Below are 23,057 nucleotides of genomic sequence, written 5' to 3'. Positions count from 1 at the left end.
AATGTGATTGTGGAGTTAGTAATGAAGAAAAAGCACACTTGGAAAAAGTAGCTCTATTTTCAGGTGATGTGAAAAAGATACACAGTGTTCCTTCCTATCCACTAAAAATATTCAGTATCTTAAAGATGTTGATCATTACCTTATTAACTCATGACTTTAACTTGGTCCCAATAAAAGTGCCTTCAAATGTCCTTCTAGAGCTAAATAAGGTAATTATAAAATGTATATGGAAGAATAAGTACTTAAAAATAGTTTTGGAGGGGAGGAGCATTGTGGCACAGCAAGTTGAGATGCCACCCACAATACCAGAATCCCATATGACTGCTGGTTTGGGTTTTGATGACTGCACCTCCCATTCAGCTCCCTGTTAATGCTCCTGGGAAAGCAACAAAAGATGGCCCACAAATTTAGGTCACTTTACCCACATCAAAGACCCAAATGGAGTTCCAGGCTCCTGGCTTCAACTTGACCCAGCCCTGGGTACAGTAGTCATGTAGGGCAGGACCCAGCAGGTGGAGGACAGAGCTGTCACTTGTTGTCTGTCTTCCCTTCACACCACCTTTATAACCCTGCTTTCCAATAAGTTAATCAATTTTTTAAAAAAAGAATATCCAGAAGAATCTTTTTTTCTAAGATTTATTTTATTTTTATTGCAAAGTCAGATTTCACAGAGAGGAGAAGAGACAGAGAGGAAGATCTTCCATCTGATGATTCATTTCCCCCAAGTGGCTGCAATGGCCAGAGCTGAGCCGATCCAAAGCCAGGAGCCCAGAGCTCTTCCAGGTTTTTCATGTGGGTGCAGGGTCCCAAGGGTTTGGACTGTTCTTGATTGCTGTCCCAAGCCACAAGCAGGGAGCTGAATGGGAAGTGGGGCCAGCACCATGTGGGATCCCGGTGCGTGCAAGGCTAGGATTAGCCACTAGGCTTCCGTGCCAGGCCCCCAGGAAAATCTTAAAAAAGAGGAAAACTAAAGAGTGGCTAACCACTCACTCAGTTTTACCATATGCAGCAGCCACACCCAAGTTTTATAATGAGCTCCAAGTGTGTCAAAAGTGTGTCAAAAGTTAGGCCAGTAGAACGAAGTGGAAGATTTCATTTCATTATACAAAATTTAATTCACTATACAATAAAAAGCATCATTTTCAAATCATGGACAGAGATGAACTTGTTAAATTGGTCCTTCTGTGCCTGGCACAGTAGCCTAGTGACTAAACCTAGCCTTGCATGCACAAGGATCCTGTAACAGCGCTGGTTAGTATCCTGGCTGCTCCACTTCCCATCCAGCTCCCTGCTTGTGGCCTGGGAAAGCAGTAGAGAATGGCCCAAAGCTTTCGGATCTGCACTAGTGCAGGGGACCCAGAAGAGACTCCAGGCTCCTGGCTTCAGATTGTCTCAGCTTCAATTGTTGCAGCCACTTGGGGAGTGAATCGGCAGACGGAAGATGTTTCTGTCTCTCCTCTCTGTATATCTGACTTTCCATAAAAATAAATAAATCCATAAATAAAGAAGTTCTGTGACAACTGGAAAAGACAAAATTGAATTGGCTTCTTACATTGTACATCAGGATATGTTTTAAATCAGTCAGAAATTTGGCTATAAATAACAAGCCTACAAATATCAGAATAAAATGTGGATTAAATTTTCCTTTATTAGAGCTGGCATGGATTGGCTCATGCCTCGCTGGGTGGGACACAAAGATTAGTTACTCCTCACCATGGTGTTGAGGATTTTCCTGCACACCACCCCCCCAAAAAAAAAATGTTCTGCACCTTAAATGTCGACAAATGTCTTGTTAGAGTTACAAGCCAGTCTAGATTATCCTAAAATCTGCCAAGATCAGCAAAATTATACTTCAACACAACAGATGGCTAAATACTAAAATGAAATAGACACGAGACAGCTGAATGGTACCTTATAGCCATTTTAAGGTATATAGCAGCCGGTCCTGTATATAAACTAAAATTGAAATGTCGATGAGCTAATCGTAGGTTGTGGTTAGGACTTGTTTTCTTTTTTCTTTTTTTTTTTTTTTTTTTAACATACTGGTTACTCAAAACCATGTCACTCCATAACATTGCAAATTGCTGTTGATGTTATATTGGGACTCTTAATTGACTGTGATGATATTCTACCAGCTCTAACTTCAGACCAGAAAAGGTCTCCCCAAGAAACGGTTCAACTCATCTGGACAATAAGTAGCTGGACTCTATGCTTGGTATATGTTTGCAAGGAAAGAATCTTGATTGAATTTGAACTGTAATACTGCATCAAGGTGGAGGAATCCACCAGGGGGGAGGGGCGTGGGGAGGGGTGGGGGGATTCCCAGAACCTATGAAACTGTCACATAATGCAAAATAATTAATAAAAAAAATTTTTCCCTTATTATAGAGAATTTGAAAAGCTTTCTGGTGTGTTATTCAAAATAGTAGGATAAGGAAAGCTTGATAAATTTGCATTCAAATTTTTTGAAGGAAAAAGGTTAAGGAAATTAAAAGATAATGAACGACAAGCTGGAAAAAGGTATTTATGGCTCATATTGCAGACAAAAGGAAGTCATGTCCCAGTTATGGTGAAGATTGAAAATCTGTCCAAAAAATGAGCAAGGGGAAAGCATTTAGCACAGTTTCAAAAGCCCCTTGGTATGCCCACAGCCCCTTATTACAGTGTCTGATTCCAGGACCTGGCTGCTCCAGCTACAGTGCAGTTTCCTACTCATTTGTGTCCTGGGACCTCATGGGAGATAGGCTGACCCATGCGGGAGAGCCCAGATGGAATTCGGAGCTCCCATCTTTAGCTTGGCTCAGCCACAGCTGTTGCGGCTGTTTGCGGAGTGGACCAACATATGAAAGTTCGCTTTGTGTCTGTTTCTGTGTCTCTGGTTTTTAAAAGAAATCAAACCAATGTATTGAATAGAGATTTCAGTATAAAGAAATGTAAATGCTCCTTAAAATATTGGAAGACGTTGAGCCTCATGAATTAAATATGACTTAAAACTATATTAGGATGCTGGACTGTCTGCCATTATCTGTACCAGCAATGTCAGAACACACTTAAATAACAGAATGATAGACTTACGACTGCTTATGAAGTACTATACTATTGTAATAATATGGTGGAAATAAGTTAGGGAGAAGGAAAGTGTAGAGGGGGTAGAGAAAACCCCAAAGCCTATGAAATTATACCATAAAAGTAAAAATAAAATAGAACAAAAATGCATTAATAAATTATAAATAAAATCAAAACAGCAATTCACAATAATATAAATATAGATTACTAACTATAAAATTAGTCTTACATTTAAAAACTATATTAAAACAAAAACATACCTGTATTAACATTGTGAGGAGTACTCTAGCCCAGTAATTAATAAGACCCCTGCCATTTCAGACCCAGCACCATTTTAAATATCTGCTTCCCATAGGTTTCGGTTTTCCCTAAAATTTGCTCCTGTAAGTTTTATGCCCTTTAGGTTCAAATTTTGTTCTCCACTAATCTTCTGTAACCTGTAACCTCATAATCTTATTCTCCACCAATCTGCTACAACCTCATGGTACCATACCTGACAGCTGTATCCACCAATCCCTCACAGCCTGTGTCTGTCCCTGGTACCTGCCCACAGCTCTATCCACCAATCCCTCCCAGTACCATATTCCCAATACCTGCCCCTGCCCCAAAAAACATACTCCTGTGTACATTGTACATGCTCTCTCTCTCTGCTCTCCGTTTTCTCTCCCTTTCTATGGCCACGTTCCTCTCTGCTGACCTCCTTGTGTGACTTGCTGCGTCTGATGTTTCAGGTTTGTGACAGAATTCCTAATATTTGGTCCTGTGACCCAGATTGGCTCTCCCACTGCCCAGCTTCCCCTGCCCTGAAGCCAGAGCTGCTCCAGGATCCAATCCCACCTAGCCAGCTACAAAGCCCAGACCTATGCTCTTCAAGAAATGGCTTTTTCCAGACCAAGGCAGAACAGGTGCCATAAGACAAAGCAGCTTGCAAGACTGTTCTGAGGCACATCAAGAGGACCTCAGTGTGGCCTTAAAGGTGTTCTCCATAGCCAAAGAAGAAAAGCTACAGTTGACAGGAACTAGAGCTGATTAGAGAAACAAACCCATTTTTTAAAAAAGATTTGCTCTTATTTATTTGAAAGGCAGAGTTACAGAGAAAAACAGAGACATAGCTTCCATCCTGGTTCATGCTCCAAATGGCCGCAATAACTGGGACTGGACCAGGCCAAACCCAGGAGCCAGGAACTCCATCTGGGTCTTCCAAGTGGGCAACAGAAGCCCAGGAGCATGATGCATCGTGTTTTTCCAGGCACATTATCAGGGAGCTGGGTCAAAGTGGAAGCAGCCTACTGCATTGGTACACACAAACCAGTTCTCATATGGAATACCCACTATACCACAATACCAGCCCCAACAAACCAGTTGGGGAGAGGGTTGATTCATCCTTACTTCTCTATGCAAATTGTTGCATAGTAACAAACCAGTTATAAGGGAAAGTACTTTATGGAGGAATGTTATTAACAAATGTATTATAGAATGAGAAAGTTACCATTTTGCATTACTTAATGAAAGTGTCCACTTAGACACTGATCGTTACCAGACATTAAAGTCAGACATAGGACTGATAGGAGCTAAGGCTGGATGGTCAGAGTAGGACAGCAGAGCCCAAGCCCCACTCCTCACATGATGTAACACTGAAATCTGGACACTCTGACATTACTTCCCCATATGGGCATGATTCTATCTAGACAATACTCTTGCCAAAGCAATTAGCCCTGATTCTGATAACCATATGATAAGAAATGACCAAGTAAAATGACACCCAGAGGAAAGAAACTAGCCAAAACTAGAGAGGAAATGTATTTAATAAAAAATAATCCATTATTTTTTAATAATGTATGGCATGGATGCAGGGATAAAGGCACCCTTCTTCACTGCTGATGGGAGTGTAGGCTAGTACAGCCACCATGGAAATCAGTATGGAGAGTGCTTGGAGAATTGCAAATAAACCTGCCGTATGACCCAGCTTTCCTCAAAAGAAGTGAAAACTGCATATAAAAAGGGGATCTGTAATCCTGTATTTACAGCAGCACAATCTACAATAGCAAAGTCGTGGAAACAATCCAGATGTCCATCAAAAAAGAGTGATTAAAGAAACTGTTGTACATCTATTTCCATGGAATATTACTCAGCCATTAAAAAGAATGAAGTTACACCATTTGCAACTAGATGGTCCCCATTAAAGACCATTATACTCAGTGAAATAAGCCAATATCAAAAGGATAAATACCACATGTTCTTTCTAATATAAGGAAACCGTCATGCAAAAACAAACAAAAAAAAGAAGTATGGGAGAAGCTTCTGCTTTTATCCAATTTGGAATAATAGACTTGGTTTACCCTCCAATCTGGAACAGTTGAAAAGAACTGGCTGGGGGAGGAAATTTGGAACCATGTTTTGAAGGCACCAGGCAACAAAAGAAGGAGTGAGATGTCCCTGGGATTGTTCATCTGAGTATCTTGAGCGAGTTCAAGGCAGCAGGGAATAGAGGGCCACGGCACAGCAGTGTACTGCATGAGAAGACAGGGCTGAGGGCCCCAGGAGCACTGCTGGGTGGAGGGGCAGAGGGTCTAGCAACCTGCCTACTGTTCCCTGATACCCATTAGCCATCTGTGGGAAATGTCACCCGTGAGAATCCAAGGAACAGTGCACTAACTGGACAATCCAAAAAGGGAGTTAAGAATTCTGTTTGTAATACATACCATCAAAAAGATTGAAAATCGGAGTACATATGCCAAGCAGGTGAAAGACTTTACTATGAAAACTATAAAACATTGCTGAAAGGATCTGAAGAGTGTGCCAATACAGGCTGTGTATCCCTTGTCTGGGACCAGAGTGTGTCCAATTTAGGGTTCTTTGGTTTTTTGATTAATTGCATAGATTGGCCAGATGAGCATCCTTAATCGGAAAATCTGAAACTTTGTTGCCATCGAGTTTGAATTTTCATGTTAAGGATTCATTCACTCATCCTGTGGATGGAAAGACTGACAGTCACTACATGGCAGTGTTACCCAGTGCATTCGCTGTCACAACCCAAGTGATAATTGTTGCTACATAGAAAAAATCCACTGTTGAATTCATAAGGGGTCTCAACCAGAGCAATCTTTTTTTATTATTTCAAGTTTTTTTTTAATCTTGAAAGAGAGAGTTTTTGGGTTTTTTTTTTTGTGTGTGTGTTTTGGCTTGTTCGTTCCCCAGTGACCACTATGACTAGGACTGGGCCAGATGTAAGCCAAGAGCCAGGAGCTACAGTTGGGTCTCCCACGTGGGCTCAGGGGCCCAAACACCTAGCCCACCCTCCACCTCTTTTCAAAATACACTAGGAATTGAGCTGTAAGTGGAGCATCTAGGACTCAAACCAGGAGCCAAATGCTTCATGCACTACGTCACAGTAGCTTCATGCACTACGTCACAGGTATGCACCAGCTGGAACACAATCTTAGAGAAGAAGGAAAAGTTGGGAGATTCACATTTTCTGATTTTGAAACTTACTTTAAATAATTACCATTAAGCTTTATAGTACTGGCATGAAGATAGTTGTGAAGACAAGGAGAATAGAATCAGAACCCAAACATACCCACCCATGTGATCGGATGATTTCCAGCAAGGGTGCCGCAAGCATTCAGTGGAGAGAGAACAGTCTTCAGTGCTGTGTTGGGGAACCTAGACAGCCACATGCAGAAGACTGAGTTGGACCTTTAGCCTACACCACACACAGAAATTAGCTCAAGTGGATCAAAGACTGGAAAAGCCAACACTATGAAATTCTTAGAACAAGACATAGGGGAAACTTTATGTATGACACTGGATTTAGCTTTAATTTTTCTCCTATGAATCCAGATTAAAGAAAGGAAAAATTAATGTACTGGACTACATAAAATTTTATTGTTTGAACTAAAAGGCAGAGTTAGAGATATCTTCCATCTGCTGGTTCATTCCCCAAATGGCCACAACAGCCAGCACTGGGCAAGGCCAAAACCAGGAGCTAAGAACTTCATCTAGGTCTCCCACTCGGGTGGCAAGAACCCAAGGACCTGGTCCATACTCTGCTACTTGATCAGGCACATTATCCAGGGAGCTACATCACAAGTCGAGCAGCCAGGGTACAGAGCCACAGGGTGTGCCAGCGTTACAGATGGTGCTTGAGGTTGCTACACCACAAGGCATCGGAACACAGTCAGCATAGAGAAAAGGCAGCCATGAATGGGAGAAGATGTTTACAAATTGGATGTCTACTAATGGGGCAAATACCTGGGTGCTTCCAGAAATTTGTGGAAAGATAGAACTAATGGTTCATATTCGTGTGAGAAAAAATTTATACCTGCGGTAGACCTCCAAAAAGATCATGGGAAATAGAAAGTGTACATGATGAAAAAATATGCATGGCTGTCAAAAATTTGTACACTAATATAATTTTGTCTTTTAATTCCATCTTCTGTGATCTTTTTGGAATACCTTTGTATAAAGAACTCCAACAATTCAACAGCAAAAAATAGATATTAAACAACATGAATTAATAAAAAGCAAAGGCTGTTTCTCTAAAGAACATATACAAATGTCCAAACAGTACAGAAAGAGATATTGAGCATCACAAATCATTAGGGGAATTCATATAAAACTACCCTGAGATATACTACTTCATACACATTAGGATAAATGAAACAAAAACGCAAAGACCAAGGCCAGCCTGCAACACCAGCATTTAATAGGAATACTGGTTCAACTCCCAGCTGCCCCATGACTGTTAAACAAGCCTGGGGAAGCAGCAGAACTGATCCAAATACTTGAGCCTCCGCTACTTACGTGGGAGACCCAAGAGAGATTCAGGCTTGTGACTTCTGCCTGGCCTAGTCCCAGCTACTGCAGCCATTTGAGGACTGGATGAGCAGATGGAAGATTCTCTCTAAATAGACAGACAGACAGGGAGAAATAGTAGGTGTCGTCAGGGATGAGGAACAATTGGAATCCTGATATTTTGCAGTAGATAGGTAAGTGGTATAACTATGTGGGAAATAGCCCTGAAATTCCTCACAGTGTTAAACCCGGAAACTTTAGTGGACTCAGCAATTCTTTCCTGAGTATGTATCCAAAATACTGGAAAGCAAGGACTCAAAACAAATATTTCTACACCTGTGTTCATAGCAGTGTGACTCATAGTATGTAAAAAGAAAAAGCATCCCAGTGTCCCAATGAACATATACAAAATATGTGTATATGTGTGTGTATATATATATATATACACACATATATATATATGAAGGACTAGTATTCACACTTGAAAAAGCAGAATAATCTGAGACATGCCACACCAGAAGTGAACCCACAAGACAGTGCCTGAGTGAAATAACCCAGGGACTATATACACATATAATTACATGATATCTCCTGCGTGAAGGTGGCAGAGACAAAGGAGAGAGGTGGTTGCCAGGGACTCAGAGAAGCAAGTAAGGGAGCTATTCGGTGGATTTGGACTTCACTTTTTCAAAATTAAAAGAATTTTTGAGATTAGATGCACAGTAGTGAATCCTTTTAAATTTATGTAATTGTTTGTTTGTTTGGAAAGCAGACTTGCAGAGGGATTAAAAAAAGCAGTTATTTCCATCTGTTGGTTCACTCCCCAGATGACCACACTGGCTGGAGTTACACAGTCCAAAGGCAAACCTGGAACTCCACCCAGGTCTCCTACTCAGATCATCTTTTTCTACTCTTGCACATGAGCAGAGAGGTATACCACAAGTGAGCAACTAGGACTTGAACTATGGGTATGCTGGTTTTTGAGCTGGCAACTTAAGCCACTGTGCTGCAACCCTGGTTCCATGAATATTTTCTTTCTCTCTGTTTTTTTAAGTTTTTAATTTGCTTTTATTTGAAAGGCAGAGTTAACAGAAGAAGAAAGAGAAAGAGAGATCTTTCATCCATTGATTCCCCCAACAGCCACAACAGCCAGAGTTGTACTGGCTTGAAGCCAAAAGCCAGGAGCTTCGTCTAGATCTCCCACATAGGTGCAGGGGCGCAAGGACTTAAGCCGTCCTCTGCTACTTTTCCTTAGCAGTACGCAGGGAACTGGATAAGAAGTGGAGTAGCAAACACATGAACTTCTGCCCATATGGGATGTTGGCAGCACAGACAGAGGCTCAGTTTGCTGTGACCTGGCACCAATTCTTCTGTGAATATTAATTCACTTAATTGTGCACTTTTAAATCAGTAAAATACAAAATTTTATATATGTATTTTCATACAATTAAAATTTTTGTTTATAAAAATGATTGCGGTTCCAGTGTCGTGACCTAGTAGGCTAAGCTTGAGCCTGTGGGGCCGACATCCTACATTCATGTCTAGGTGCTCCACTTCTGATCTACCTTCCTGCTTGATGGCCTGGGAAAGCATCAGAGGAAAGCTTAAGTCCTTGGGCCCCTGCACCTGTGTGGAACACCTAGAAGAAGCTCCTCACTCCTGCCTTTGGATTTGCTCAGCTCTGGCCATTGTCACTATTTGAGTAGTGAACCAACAAATGAAAGATCTCCCTGTCTCTCTTTGTTCCTCTGTAATCTTAGTAAATAGAAAGTTTTTTTTAAAAAAAAAAAAAAGTATATCATGGATTATGTATGAGCAAAACGAAGAACAGCTATAGCTCAGAAGACCTAAAGGAAAAAAAATGAATGTGCGGTTTGAAAGGCTGTTACTGTAGTAAGAGCTGATGGAGAGTATTAATTATGGAAACTCTATGCTTCAATTTCCAAAATTGTTTATACTAAAATTACCCTTAATTTCATGTCTGCATGAGCTTTACTTTTTTATTCTAAATTTATTTGTTTTTAGCTGTTCGTTACATGGGTAAGAGGCTTGCGGTCCCATACAGGTCTCTGGATGGGATGAGCAGGGATGTAGGTGGGGAAGGTGGGTTATGTAAAAGACCCTGCCCTCCCTCGTGTGACTGCAGCTGGGGGAAGGCAAAGATGTACCGCTCCTTGATGCCAGATCACTGCAGTGCTGGTGGACATGGATGGCCCTGATTATGTCTCAGGGATGCCGATGGGGAGAGGAATGTCCTTAGGGTATCACTTGTGTAGTCTCATCTGTTCTGCTCCAGGTAGGAGGTACCGCTTCCTATACCTGCCAGCTGTCTGTGTTTCAGTTTCTTCATAGCCTTGGTGCTTGGTGGAGAATTTTGCTGATATTGTTGTTTAGCGTGCTTTTCTTTCCACTTTATGGTGGGGCACTCACAGTCCTCCGTTGAAGCAGAGAGGTCAGCTGTCCTATCTTTTATGTGCATCCCAATATGTTGTCTTTGCTTACAGAGTCAACAGTGGGGGCAGTCCAGTCCCACAACATGCTCCATGGCCAGACCAGACATCTGTGTGGTCTTTGATGTCGGGGATCCAGTGGAGTGGACCCACCGGGCTAACTCCTAAGAGCCCCTCTCGTGTGCGCCAGCAAGTGCTGCAGCCCAGTCTGGCCCTACCCAGCCCAACCTGGCCTCATACCCAGCCTGGCCTCATACCCAGCCTTGCATGTGCTAGCGAGTGCTACGACCTGGTCGGGATGACCCCAAGAACTCCAGCCAGGCTCTTGTCCAGACCTAGCCCCCATGTCTGGCAGCAGGTGCTGCAGTTGTCCTACCACACCCCCAGACCCAACCTTTCCTTGTGTCAGCAGATGCTGCAGCTTAGGAGACCCCTGAGGATGCCTTCCAGGCCCACCCGCAGCACTTACTCTGGAAAACTGCTGAGAACCCCTTGGCTTGCTTCCAGACCTGGCTCTCATGTTTTCTGGGGATTCTGTGATGCCAGCCCCAGTTCTCACACATACCAGCAAGTACTGCAGCCTAGCAGGGGCATCCCCAAAGACCCCTTACCAGGCCTGTTCCCAGCCCTGGTTCTAGTACATGGTCCACTGCCAGCCCTTAACGCTTGTCAGTGAGCACTGCAGCCTATTGGGGCGACCCCAAAGAATCTCTACCAGACCGCTCCAAAATATGGCCCTTTTGAGCACCAGCACATACCGTGACCTAACCTGTCGAGTCCACCCCCAGTCCAGGTTCTTGTGTGCACAGGCAGGTGCATTGGCCTGACCCAGTGAGGCCCTTCAGATTCCCCCTTCTGATCCACCTCATCTCTGCTTGCTCAGTTATCTGCAGATGCATTGGCCTTGTCCATAGAAACCTAGAAGTCATTTAATATATGTCAAATAAGCCCTCAGTGGCCACCATTTGGACCTAGCCCCTGTCCCCAGCCCCTAGCAGTACATGCCCCACCACATGCACTCATGACAGTGGGATGGCCTCAGCTGGTGTGTACCCATGGTGGCACACAGGTGCTCCCTTGCTTTCTTCCCAGGTCTCCCCAGTATTCTATGCTGACACACTAGTATCATTAACACAGATTTGGCATTAACCAAGCCCAGAATGCCCGCCAGCTGTTAGCTGCTTTTCTCCCAGCAGTGTCACATTTGCCTGTGTACCAGGCAGCCAGGCATTTGCCTGGGAATAAGCTTTCCTTTATTATTACTACTTGCAGTGCAGTGCAGTGAGTGAGCTGCTAGTTCATTCTTAGTACAAATGATGGGCACTGGCTAGATGGAGCTTAAGTTGGGGTGCAGCAGTTCAATTCAGGTCTCATGGATGGCAGGAACCCAGTTTCTTTGAGACCTCACCACTGCCTCTCAGAGTCAGTAGTGAAGCCAGAATTGAACCCTTGTGTACTGTTATAGAACATTAATATCCCCAGCTGCTAGACCACATGCCTGCCTCTCCATGAATATTTTTGAAGTGCCCTCTTACATGTTCAGCAGCCACTAAAATAAAACAATAAATAGTTACAGTAGAACTTACAAAGAAGAAAAATGGAATCCTCAGATTCTCAGAAGATGTCAGAATAACAGGAAAGGAGGAATAGAAAGATAAGACATAGAAGTACAGAAAACAGATTGCAATGTGTAGACTCTAGCATCACCATATCAATAAGCGCTTAAAGGTATATGGTCGGAATGCCTCAGGTAAAAGCAGAACAGATCATTTTTTTTAATGCCTGAGCCTCGTGCAGTGGTTTAATTGGCTAATCTCCCTGCAAGCACCAGGATCCCACATGGGTGCTGGTTCACGTCCTGGCTGCTCCACTTCCCATCTAGCTCCTTGCTTATGGCCTAGGAAAGCAGTGGGGAATGGACCAAAGCCTTGGAACCCTGTACCCAAGTGGGAGAACAGGAGGAAGCTCCTGGCTTCTGGCTTCAGATTGGTTCAGCTCAGTTCCTACTGTTGTGGCCATTTGGGGAGTGAACCAGCAGATGGAGGATCTTTTTCTCTGTTTCTCTTTCTTTCTGTAAATCTTCCTTCCCAATTAAAAAACAAAAATTTTAAAAACAACAAAAACTAAACTATGTGTTAGCTACAGAAATCACATTAACACATTTAGGGAGTGAACTAATGGATGAATCAGTCTCTGTCTGCCTACCTCCATCTCTTAGATAAATAAATAAATTTTTAAATAAAAAAGAAAGAACTTAAATTATTATAAAAAGTAGTGACACTAACACAAATTTTTTTAAATGGTTATGTTAATACAGGTAGGTTTCAAGGCAAAACTTCCAGGAATAAAAATCATTCCTTCACACTAAAAATGGTCAACTCAACAGAAACCATTACAGTCCCAAACATCTATGTACATAGTAACAAAGCTCAAAAACAGGAAGTGAGAGTTGATAGAACCACAATGAGAGATATACAAACTGGCAATTATAGTCAGTAATTACAATCATATAATTCAGTTATCCTGTCAGTAATTCAAGGGCTAGCATATGACGAAATGGGTCATGGTGCTGCATGTGTGAGCAACAGTTCAAGTTCCAGCTGCTGTACTTCCTATCCAGCTTCCTGCTGCTAATACGCCTGGAAAAGCAGCAGAAGATGGCCTGGGTGCTTCAGCCCCACTACTCACATGGGTGATCTTGTAGTTCTCGGCTCCTGGCTTCATCTTGGCCCAGCACTGTCTGTTGTACCCATTTGGGGAATGAATCAGCTCCTGAAAGATTGTCTTTCTCTTTCCACTCTCCCTTTCTCCTCTTCTCTCCACTCCTTCCTGTTTCTCTTTCTATGATTCTATCTTTAAAGTAAATAAATCTTTAAAAGAAAACGAATAAGTAAACAAATGCTTTAACTAGATAATCAACTAAGTGGACCTGATTGACAGTCCACAAAAGCAGAACACAAATGCTTATGAAGTGCACTGCAGGCATGAAACAAGTATGTAATGTAAAAGGATTCAGTTGCCAACAGGATAGTTTCTGAACACTTGAAATTAAGTAACTCAGTAACAGGAAGATCTCCAGAAAAACCCAGATGTTTGGAAATTAGTTTCTAAATAACCCATGGGTCAAGGAAGAAATGAAAAGGGAAATTAGAAAACCAATTTGCGCTGAAGATGAAAGCACATTGTCTGGATTCCAAAGGTGTAAGCAAGACAGTACCTTAAAGATATTAAGTTCAAAGTATAGCTTCAAATACAGGCTGGTGAGCAGACTTTAACATTTTGTTTGATTTCCATTATGATTTCTTTAAGATTTATTTATTTGAAAGGCAAACTGTTGGAGAAAGAATACCAGTCAGAGGGGAGAAGTGACAACGAAAGACTTACCATCCACTAATTTACTTCCCAAATGGCTGCAATAGCCAGGACTGGCCAGGCCAAAGCCGGGAATCTAAAACTCCATCCAGGTCTTTCTCCTGTGGGTGGCGGGGACCCAAGTACTTACATCATTACCCACAGCCTTCCCAGGCACATTAGCAGGGAACTGGGTTGGAAGCAGAGCAGCTGGGTTTCAGACCACACCCAGAGAAGGTATTACAGTGTCACCGGCTACAGCTTCCCTCCATCCGTTAGCCCTTCTACACAGATATAATGCAGAGAATTCTCGCTAAGAGACTTGAAGGCAGCATTGTGAGTCATGTTTCAAACAAGCCAGCTGTCAAAAAAGACACCCCATAGACAGCTGGAAAGTGGTTGTGTAGTTTGCATGAGATTAACTGTTGTGTAGGTAAGATAGTAGCAACCCCATGTTGCTTATGATGTTTAAATCTTTTAGCACAAGAAAGAAGGGTAGGGGGGCCGGTACTGTGGCATTGTACATTAAGCTGCCACCTGCAGCACTGGTATCCATGGTTTTTGGTTCAGTCCCAGCTGCTCCATTTCCATCTGGCTCACTGCTGAGGTATTTGGGAAAGCAGCAGAAGATAGCTCCTGTGTTTGGGTCTCTGCACCTATGTTGGTGATCTGGAAGAAACCACTGGCTTCAACCTGGCTGAGCCGCAACTTTTGTGCCCATTTGAAGAGTGAACCAGCAGATGAAAGATCTCTCTCTCTCAGGCCCGGTGGCGTGGCCTAGCGGCTAAAGTCCTCGCCTTGAAAGCCCCGGGATCCCATATGGGCGCTGGTTCTAATCCCGGCAGCTCCACTTCCCATCCAGCTCCCTGCTTGAGGCCTGGGAAAGCAGTTGAGGACGGCCCAAAGCCTTGGGACCCTGCACCTGCATGGGAGACCCAGAAGAGGTTCGAGGTTCCAGGTTCCTGGCTTCGGATTGGCGCGCACCGGCCCGTTGCGGCTCACTTGGGGAGTGAATCATCAGATGGAAGATCTTCCTCTCTGTCTCTCCTCCTCTGTGTATATCTGGCTGTAATAAAATGAATAAATCTTAAAAAAAAAAAAAGAAAGAAAGATCTCTCTCTCTCCCTCTCTCTCTGTTCCTAATGCTGCCTTTCAGATAAATTACACCATAAAAAAAAGAAAAGAAACAGGTGAACAGGTAAAAAGTGTAGGTGGAGTTTTGGTCATTGGAGCTGATTTGTAGCCCAATTAGGGTCTTGTTTGTGTATTTTTAAATTTCTTGTGAATCTTTTTTATGATTTTCTACATTAGTCCTTTTACTGTTATATATGTATACTTTTTAAATGTTTATTTATTTTTATTGAGAGGCAGATTTACAGAGAGAAGAGGGACAGAGAGAGGAAGATCTTCCATCTGCTGACATTCACTCTCTGAATGTCTTCATTGGCCAGAGTTAGGCTAGTCCTAAGCCAGGAGCCTGGGTTTGGAGCTGCTTCTGGGTTTTCTACTTGGCTGCAGGGGCAAAGGATCCTGCATCTTGCATTGCTTTTCCAGCCACATAGTAAGGAGCTGTATCAGAAGTGAAGCAGCCAGAAGTTGAACAGGTGCACCACAGGAGGGGGCTTAAGTTGCTACACCATGGTACTGGCACCTTACGATTTTTTTTAAATACTCATATAGACTCCCTTGTTTTAGTCCCCATTTCCCTCAACTTCAGCATCTGCCTCTTGGCCTATGCAGTTTAGGAGCCTGCTGTATACAGAATGCCTTTGTGTCCTAAGGTGTCTGGGAACCTGTGGGAATCCCGAGGGCCCCAAACTCACAAGCATGCCTAGTGTACATGGTGAAATAGACCTTGTCCACAGGCCACATACCTGCCTGTCTTACCAGAATTGGCTGTCCCTCTTCTGACCCATGCCTACACAGTCTTCCAACTGTTGGCTTTGGCATCCCTGTCTGTGCTGCTGCCGCTGCACCTGGTGGGCTCTGTGGAACAGCCTCACAGGAGGGAATTTTAGTGGCCTGTTATCTAACTCAGTTTTGCAAGGTTAGGGGTTCTCTGTCCTTTTATCTTAGGGTCATTGGTGCCTGGCAATGTCTGCTAGAAACAGATGAATGCATCCAGCCTTGAGCTTTTTCCAAGAACAGGGCAGTAATTCTGAAAAAGTCAGTAAACCTTCCCAAGATCGGAGACCATGGCAGGAGCAGAGCTTGTAGTGCACTCCCCTCTCACTCTGATGGGGCAGTAAGCAGGTCAGGTGGCATTCCTGGGGCAGAACATGGAAGCTGCCCGGGCACCATGAGAAAACACTGACTGAGCAGTTGTTCTCCATCTGCTTGTGCAACGGTAACTGTGACGCCATACTTCCCACCACATATGCCTGTTGGTGTCCAGCCAGAATGCTGAATATGTGCTACAGCTTCCAGTTTTTCTGATGATATTTGCGTTTCTAGAATTGTCTTACATGAAATAACAGAATAATAGGGGATTTACACATTTAGTTATATTTTTAAAAGAACATCCTTTGGAGAGCTCATGCTTAATGTCTGTTTTTATCTGTCATTTTCATAGCGTCGACTTGGAGATGCAGCCAAGAAAGCCATCAGTAAATTGACAACCAGAACAGTGAAAAAGGGCGATAAGGTATAGTAATTAAATAACCAGCATTGTGAACTTGACGAAGTCAGGTTGTTGTTTACTGGGAGAGAACACTCCCATTTATCTTGTCTGCTAGAGTGTTGCTCTCCTCCGGGTGTGCTACCTAGAGTTCTCTTTTGTTAAAAGCTAATATGCATCTTTAAATAGTTCCAGTGGAACTATTTGTACATTAAATAGCCAGAAGTGTGTTTTCTGTCTGTGCTAACTGCAGCTTCGCCACATCCTTTTGCATGGAGTCCCTCATGTCTAGGGAATGTCCTGGAAGAGAAAGACGGCTGAGGGTCAGGCTGGGCCTGATGCTCAGGGCACCAAGTCAAGGGCAGCCTGAGGAACACTGTTGCCAGCAGTAACTAAGCAGGATCCCCAAGTCAGAGTGAGGAAGAGACTTGCTCTCCTCTGTTAGGACAGAATAGCAACTTTACGTTAGACCCAGCTGCAGGTTATCTGTGTCTCCACGGAATAAAACCAAAATCATCTCCTGTCCTGCACCCAACTCTTAATAATTTAGCAAAGAGCCCCTGGAGGAAAATTTCAGATGATTTTTCATGGTTCTTTATTGCACTCTAGGACTTAGCCCATTTTAATCCCCATTGCCTTAACACCGCTCCAGGTGGAGACATTGTCCATGAATTGCATGCTAAGGAAAGAAAACAGGGACAAGAGGATCTACTCCAGAAAATACAAGCAGCATCAGAAGAGCTGCCTTCTAACCTAGATTAGTGGTAGTCAGCGTACATGGCTTCTTGGTTTGTTGGCCTTCAGCCCTCACTAATTAGAAATTACCTGGAGCTGTTTTCACCTGCTTTTCTTACGTTGTCTCCAAAGCTAACACAAGACTATCTTTCTTCTAATTACTAAAGCCAGTGCATCTTGATAGATTGTACTTTTTAGACTTGCCAAGAGTTGTCCTTCTGGGTTTCACTGACACAGCAAGTAGTCTTAACACCTTTCTTTGCATGGATACTCAGCATGCCCTATTTTATGACAACCAGGTTGTGAGCCATGAGGAGATAGCAAACCACCTAAATTAGTGATCAGATACCTTGCTGACTCTTTGATAAAATCCTACCCACTATTTAGCTGAGCCAGTGACTTCTGTCCTAGTCCAGTGACCAAATACACAGCTCCCAAGCTTAGGGGATCTGTCCATTGAGGTCTGCTGGAGCCAGGTATCTTTTCTGCCTGTGCTTGGGCAGGTGGTTCTGTGATCTTCCGCATGGGTGAGGGCATGCATTGACACCTGGATAGATGTACCAGAGTGTGCACAGGAAATGAGGTACATTGGGAAAACAGTGAAAAAAATAACAACCTGACTTATTTTAAGATATATTATAAACATAACTGGGATTAATTGTTAGACCATACATACATAGCTGAGAAACTAAAAACATAGCATATTTTTTAAGATTCATTTTTGATGATGTCTACAATAGTTGAGAGGGATGCATGCCCATGTGGACCACTGATTAGGGTGGAAAGGGTCAAGGATTAGGGGAAAGTAGATGAGACCATTGTTTCCAATTTTCCCTCTCTTCTTCCTGTATCTGGGCCAAGGCAGGAGAAAGAAGCCACACCCAGCATCCTAACCACATCAGTGTCCAGAGATAGGGAACAGCCAGCCACCCCATGTCATCCCAGGGTGCCCGATGTGGAACATGCTCCAAAGGTTCTGCTTAAGTGGTTTTGATAGTTCTGAAATGCTGTTGATTTCGTTGCTCCAAAGATGAGGAAATCGTTCCAAGGTCCATTGACTGACATAGTTCAACTTGGAGTCTCCATTCACACAGATACTTGCTGTCAATGCTTGGCTAGGAGAGTTGTCCAGTTTGTTCTGCCCTCTGTTCTTTGCTGTGGTACTAGGTGTCCTCTGCAGGCCCCAATGGACTGCCAAATTCCCTGTGTGCATCTGGACATACTGTCTACTACACTGTCTTAGCACTTGAGGAGGCCCAGCTCTGACACAGTCAGACTACAGATCCTGTGATTCTCCTCGTGTTTGGAGTTCTGATTCTGTTGGTTCAGTTACGGGGGTCCCCAAAGAAACTGAAGTGACCCTCGACCTGACTCCTATGTGTGCTAGCCGATGTGGGGTCCAGCTCAGTCCATCACTCACATCAGCCTACGCACATACTGGTGGTTGCAGTTGCTGGGTCAGTTCTGTCTCTAGTCCCATCTGTTACATAAATCAGTGGATGCTGTAGCCCAGCCCAAACCTGCCTACCACGCACTCGGCTGTCAGATACACCAGTGGGAACTGCAGCCCAGTCGGAGCGACCACCAATAACCCCCAGTAGGACTGCCCCCAGTTCCTGTGCATAATACTAGTGCAGCAGACTGGTCCAGTCTGTTCCACATTATAATTCAGCTTTTGTATACACCAATGAGTGCTGCAGCTTAGTTCAGTCCAGTCGACCTCATTATCCAGCCCACACTTATGCTGGTGGGTGGTACCACCTGTCCAGCCAAGTCCACCCACGACCGTGGTTCTCATGCTCACTAGTGAGAGCTGAAACTCATCAGAGGGGTACCCACACTTTCTGTAATAGGCCCACTCCCAGTTCCGGATCTTGGCACTTTCCAGTTGTTTCTGCAGTCTAGCTTTATAGAACTTGCACCCACTCCCAGCACTTGCCAACTGATGCTATGGCAAAGCCCAACCAGCTCGCACTTCCTCTGGCTCATGCATGTACCAGTGGATATGGTTGCTTAGGCCACCCTGGCTGTCCACCTAAACCAGCTCACATTTAGGTCAGTGTGTGTTGTAGCCCTGCTAGCCTGGTCTGCCCCCAGTCCCAGTTCTCACACTCACCAGAGGAAACAGTGGCCAGCCGGAGAGTCTCTGCTGCACCCCCTACCTGGTTCACCTCCACCCAGGTCTGATGCATGCTGGTGAGTGCTGCAGCCCACTATGGCATGGCCTGCCTCACCTTGGCATTTGTCAGTTGGTGTTAAAGCCTGACCTGGCCCAGCCTGGCCCCAGTTCCAGTTTATGTTGGTGATGCTTGAGCCTAGTCCAGCCTAGCCAGCCCCTGGTCCTGACCCTAATGTGAATGGCTGGCATTGTGGTCCAGCCCAGCTTATCCTATACCCCAGCCTGGCCCGCCTCCAGACCTGATCCACATGTGTGCTGGTGGGTACTGTAACCTGGCCCAGTCAGGACTGCTCCCAGTCTTGATTCTTGCACTCACGTGCAGGGACTGCATCCAGACAAAGGAGTTCCCCAAGGTCCTCTATCAGGTCTCCTCCTAGTGGCAGATCTCATGCACACTAGTGAGTGGTTGGCTAGCTCAACTTGTCCCGCTTCCTGTCCTTGCCCAACTGGTCTGTTCCCATTATGGCTTTTACTGTTGGGTGCTAGCTACAACCCAGCCCATGCCTGGTCTACTCCTAGACTCAGCTCTCACGTGGTTTTAGCGAGATCTAGCCCAGCCTGGAGTCTAACCCAGTCTGGCACACCCCAGACCCAGTTCACACCCATGCCAAGGGCACTGTAGCCATACCCAGCCCAGATTGCCACCCCCATTCCAGCTCTCACAGTCTCCTGTCTTGGCCTTTGACATTGAATGCTGCAGCCTGGCCTGTCCTATCCCATCCCCAGTCCCAGCTCTCACTGGTGAATACTGCAGCGTAGCCCAGCTCAGTCTGCCCCTATCCCTGGCTTTTATGCAAACCGGTAGGTTGATAGCTTAGCTCAGCATGCCTTGCACTCCATCCTGGCTCATGCTAGTGTGTTAAGGTTGAGTCCAGCCATGCCCAGTCCTCCCCTGTGCCCCAAAACCAAAGCACACACTTGCTGACAAGTGAAGCTGCCTTTGCCAGCCTGATGGACACCCATGCCAAAATTACATGCTCACCAGTGGGAGCTAGGCCCATCAGGGGAGTTTCCTTAGGTCTGCCACCAGCTCACTTCTAGACCCAGATCTCACATATACCAGTGGGTGCTATGCCCTTACCTGGCCTAGTCTGCCTCCTCTGTCTCAACCTTTGTGTGGGCTAGTGCATGTTCTGGCCCAGCCCGCTCTACCTCCTATTCTTGGATGTGTCTATGGGTGCTACATCCTGGACTAGCCTGGCCTTTTCCCAATCCCAGTAACCACGAGTGTCAGCTGTGGGGTGGGGTTCCATGGTCATGCCTAGCTCAGCCCGTTACTACCCCCAGCTCTTGAGCAAACCAGCAGATATTGCAGTTCTGCAGAGGTGAGCCCACATATCCCCACAGACTCTGCCTCTATACCTAGTTCTCTTGAGTGCTGGTTAGTGCCATGGCCCAGCCTAATGTTACCCATCCTCTGTTTTGACATTCACTGGCAGGTACTGTGATCTAGCCCTGCCAGGTAGACGCCTCCCCCAGTCCTAGCTTTAGTGTGCATCGGTGGGTGGTAATTGGTAGTGATCAATGCTGACTAGCCCCGCTCAGATTTCCCACATGGGCAGGTGCATCAGTCTGACCTAGAAAGGTTCTCCAGCTTCCCTCAACCAAGCCACTCTGTTTCAGCCCCCTTGCTTAGCTGCAAGTACAGGGGCCTTGTTCACAGAAATCTCCCAGAAGTCATTCCTTACTTACAACATACTCCCTCAGTGATCCTCCTTCCCACGGATCTCTAAACCCTCTTCCTTGAGCAATCCACAGTCCCTGTACCTGGGAGCACATGGGTTTCCCAGTCCAGTCTTTCCAAGCCCAATCTTCTGGTGCTGTGGCATACTGGCCTGGAGTTCTGCCCTCCCACTAGGGACCCAAGTTCCTGGCTTGCGTGCTGGCCTGGGACCCTACCCCTCCACCCACCCAAGATTCAAGCATATTCACAGTTTCCCACACTTGGTCCACCAACACACCACACAACCTAGGGCTCCCCCGACCTTGCCACCCCCAGCCCAGGATCAAGCATGTGTAGAAATCCCCAGGTGCATTCTGTTATTAGCAGCAGGCCACAGCTGGGTATCAAACCTAGGTACTCTGTGTGGGGCCCTAAAGGGCCCCATACATTCCCACTGGTGCCCTTAGGAGCTCACCCATGCCTTGGTGGAAGCCAAATGCCCACACCCAGCATGTTCTTCTTCATAACTTTGACTTCATGACTGCATGTTTACTATAGCTACCCCAGGAGGTTTCTGACTGTATGGTGTACTTTCAAGAATTGACTTTTGTTTTTGGGCTTTTCCTTTCAGGAGACGGACCCAGACTTTGACCACTGTGCAGTCTGCATAGAGAGCTACAAGCAGAATGATGTTGTCCGGATTCTTCCCTGCAAGTATGTCAGCTTTCTCTTTCAGAAAGCTTGCTGCTGGTGTGTTTTGTCGTCTCCCAGTCGGCCAGTGTCGATCTACCCATTCCATGGCTGCTCTGGCAGACATTTCCATCGTGGTGGGCATCTCTCAGGAACCAGTTGCATAGCCTTTTCTTGTGAGGAAAGATGTACATGCACAACCTCAAATGCGTCATTCTCATTGGGCTCTGGTTTTCACTTTGTTGCTCACTAGGCTATCTGTGAGACCTCCACAGTGTTCAGTGCTGAGTGTGGGCTGCACAAGCTGGGGAGGACTGACAGTTGCTTTGTGCCAGCTCTAATCCAGATCCTTTGTCCCATGCCAATTACATTGACTGTCTTCTGGTGCTCCAAGTAATCTTTATTGTACAGTGAAAGCTACTGATTGCAGAGTTAACACAGCTTAGAAGTGGCAGAGCCAGTGCTAAAATCTGCCTTTACCGTCAGCACTGCCTAGGTAGGACCACACACCTCACTTCAAAATGTACTCCGTGATACTCTGGTGCCTCAGAAGTTCAAAACTCTTCATGAGGTTGTTGGTTTCCACCACGCAGTCCTATCCCAGTAGGCCAAGTGAAACATGAACATACAGAGTACCTAGGTTTGATACCTACTGTGGCCTGCTGCTAGTAACAGACTCAAGAAATTGGGTTCCTGCCACCCATTTGGGAAACCGAAGTTGAGTTTTGTTGTTCCTGACTTCAGCCCAGCCCAGCAAGAGGTGATTGGTCTTAATTATTCAGAGTATTCTGTTTTGAGCCTAGGAGGAGCTGTGGTGTTTGTTTTTTATTTGTTTTAATCATAGGGACTCTACTGAAATAGAAGTTCAAGATTCTTGAAGGCAGGTTGTACTAGTTGACATGTAACTATCTATCAAACTAGATATAAGCTGCCCTATGGAAAATCGTATAACAGCTGACTTTGTTTGTGTGTAATTGCTTATAGTCCAAAATGTGAGGCCAAGACACACACACACATACACACACACACACACACATCTGTCAGGGAAGGGATTTCTTGGTGCCTACCTGACACCTGCCTGCTCTGACATGGGAATGGACAGGAAGAAGCCAAGATTTCCCAGCCGCCCTGTCTTCTTTTTCAGCCCAGGATACCCCAGGACTACCTGATGCCTTAGTACAGCAACACCAGACGTTCGTGGTTGGTGCTGAAATAACTCGGCCTCAAATGGGTTATTCTGGGTTATTCTGGGAACCCTAGCTACTGTTCATCCCTTAAGCATTGCTTCCTCCAAATTTCATTCTAAATTCTTAATTTCATCTAGTGTTTTCCAAACCTGGCTGTGCAACAGAATCAGGAGCTTTTGAAGCATCCGAAGGGGTTTGGGCCACCACCTCCATCAAGGTCCAGGATGGTTTAACTATTTCTTTAGCTAAAGCCAAACAGTTGTTTCTCAACACTTGTTGAGTCTGCTTTTGAACATATAGAATTTTTTAATTAGTTTGTTTGAAA

The 23,057-nt window shown here is 44.8% G+C and overlaps 1 protein-coding gene across 3 annotated transcripts in view; it reads left to right on the top strand.

The window, feature by feature from the left end:
* Nucleotides 1–23,057, top strand: part of RNF130 (ring finger protein 130) — a 134,927-nt gene that overhangs the window by 79,282 nt on the left and 32,588 nt on the right. For all 3 annotated transcript variants that reach the window (XM_058668856.1, XM_058668857.1, XM_004599029.3), the window contains exons 4-5: nt 16,234–16,305; nt 21,487–21,569. In XM_058668856.1, the coding sequence (XP_058524839.1) occupies nt 16,234–16,305; nt 21,487–21,569 (155 nt within the window). The remainder of the gene's footprint in view (nt 1–16,233; nt 16,306–21,486; nt 21,570–23,057) is intronic.

The sequence above is a fragment of the Ochotona princeps genome, chromosome 9 (assembly GCF_030435755.1).
Source record: "Ochotona princeps isolate mOchPri1 chromosome 9, mOchPri1.hap1, whole genome shotgun sequence".
Classification (NCBI taxonomy): domain Eukaryota; kingdom Metazoa; phylum Chordata; class Mammalia; order Lagomorpha; family Ochotonidae; genus Ochotona; species Ochotona princeps.
The sequence above is the reverse complement of the archived record's forward strand: the minus strand, read 5'-3'. Positions and strand labels throughout refer to the sequence as shown.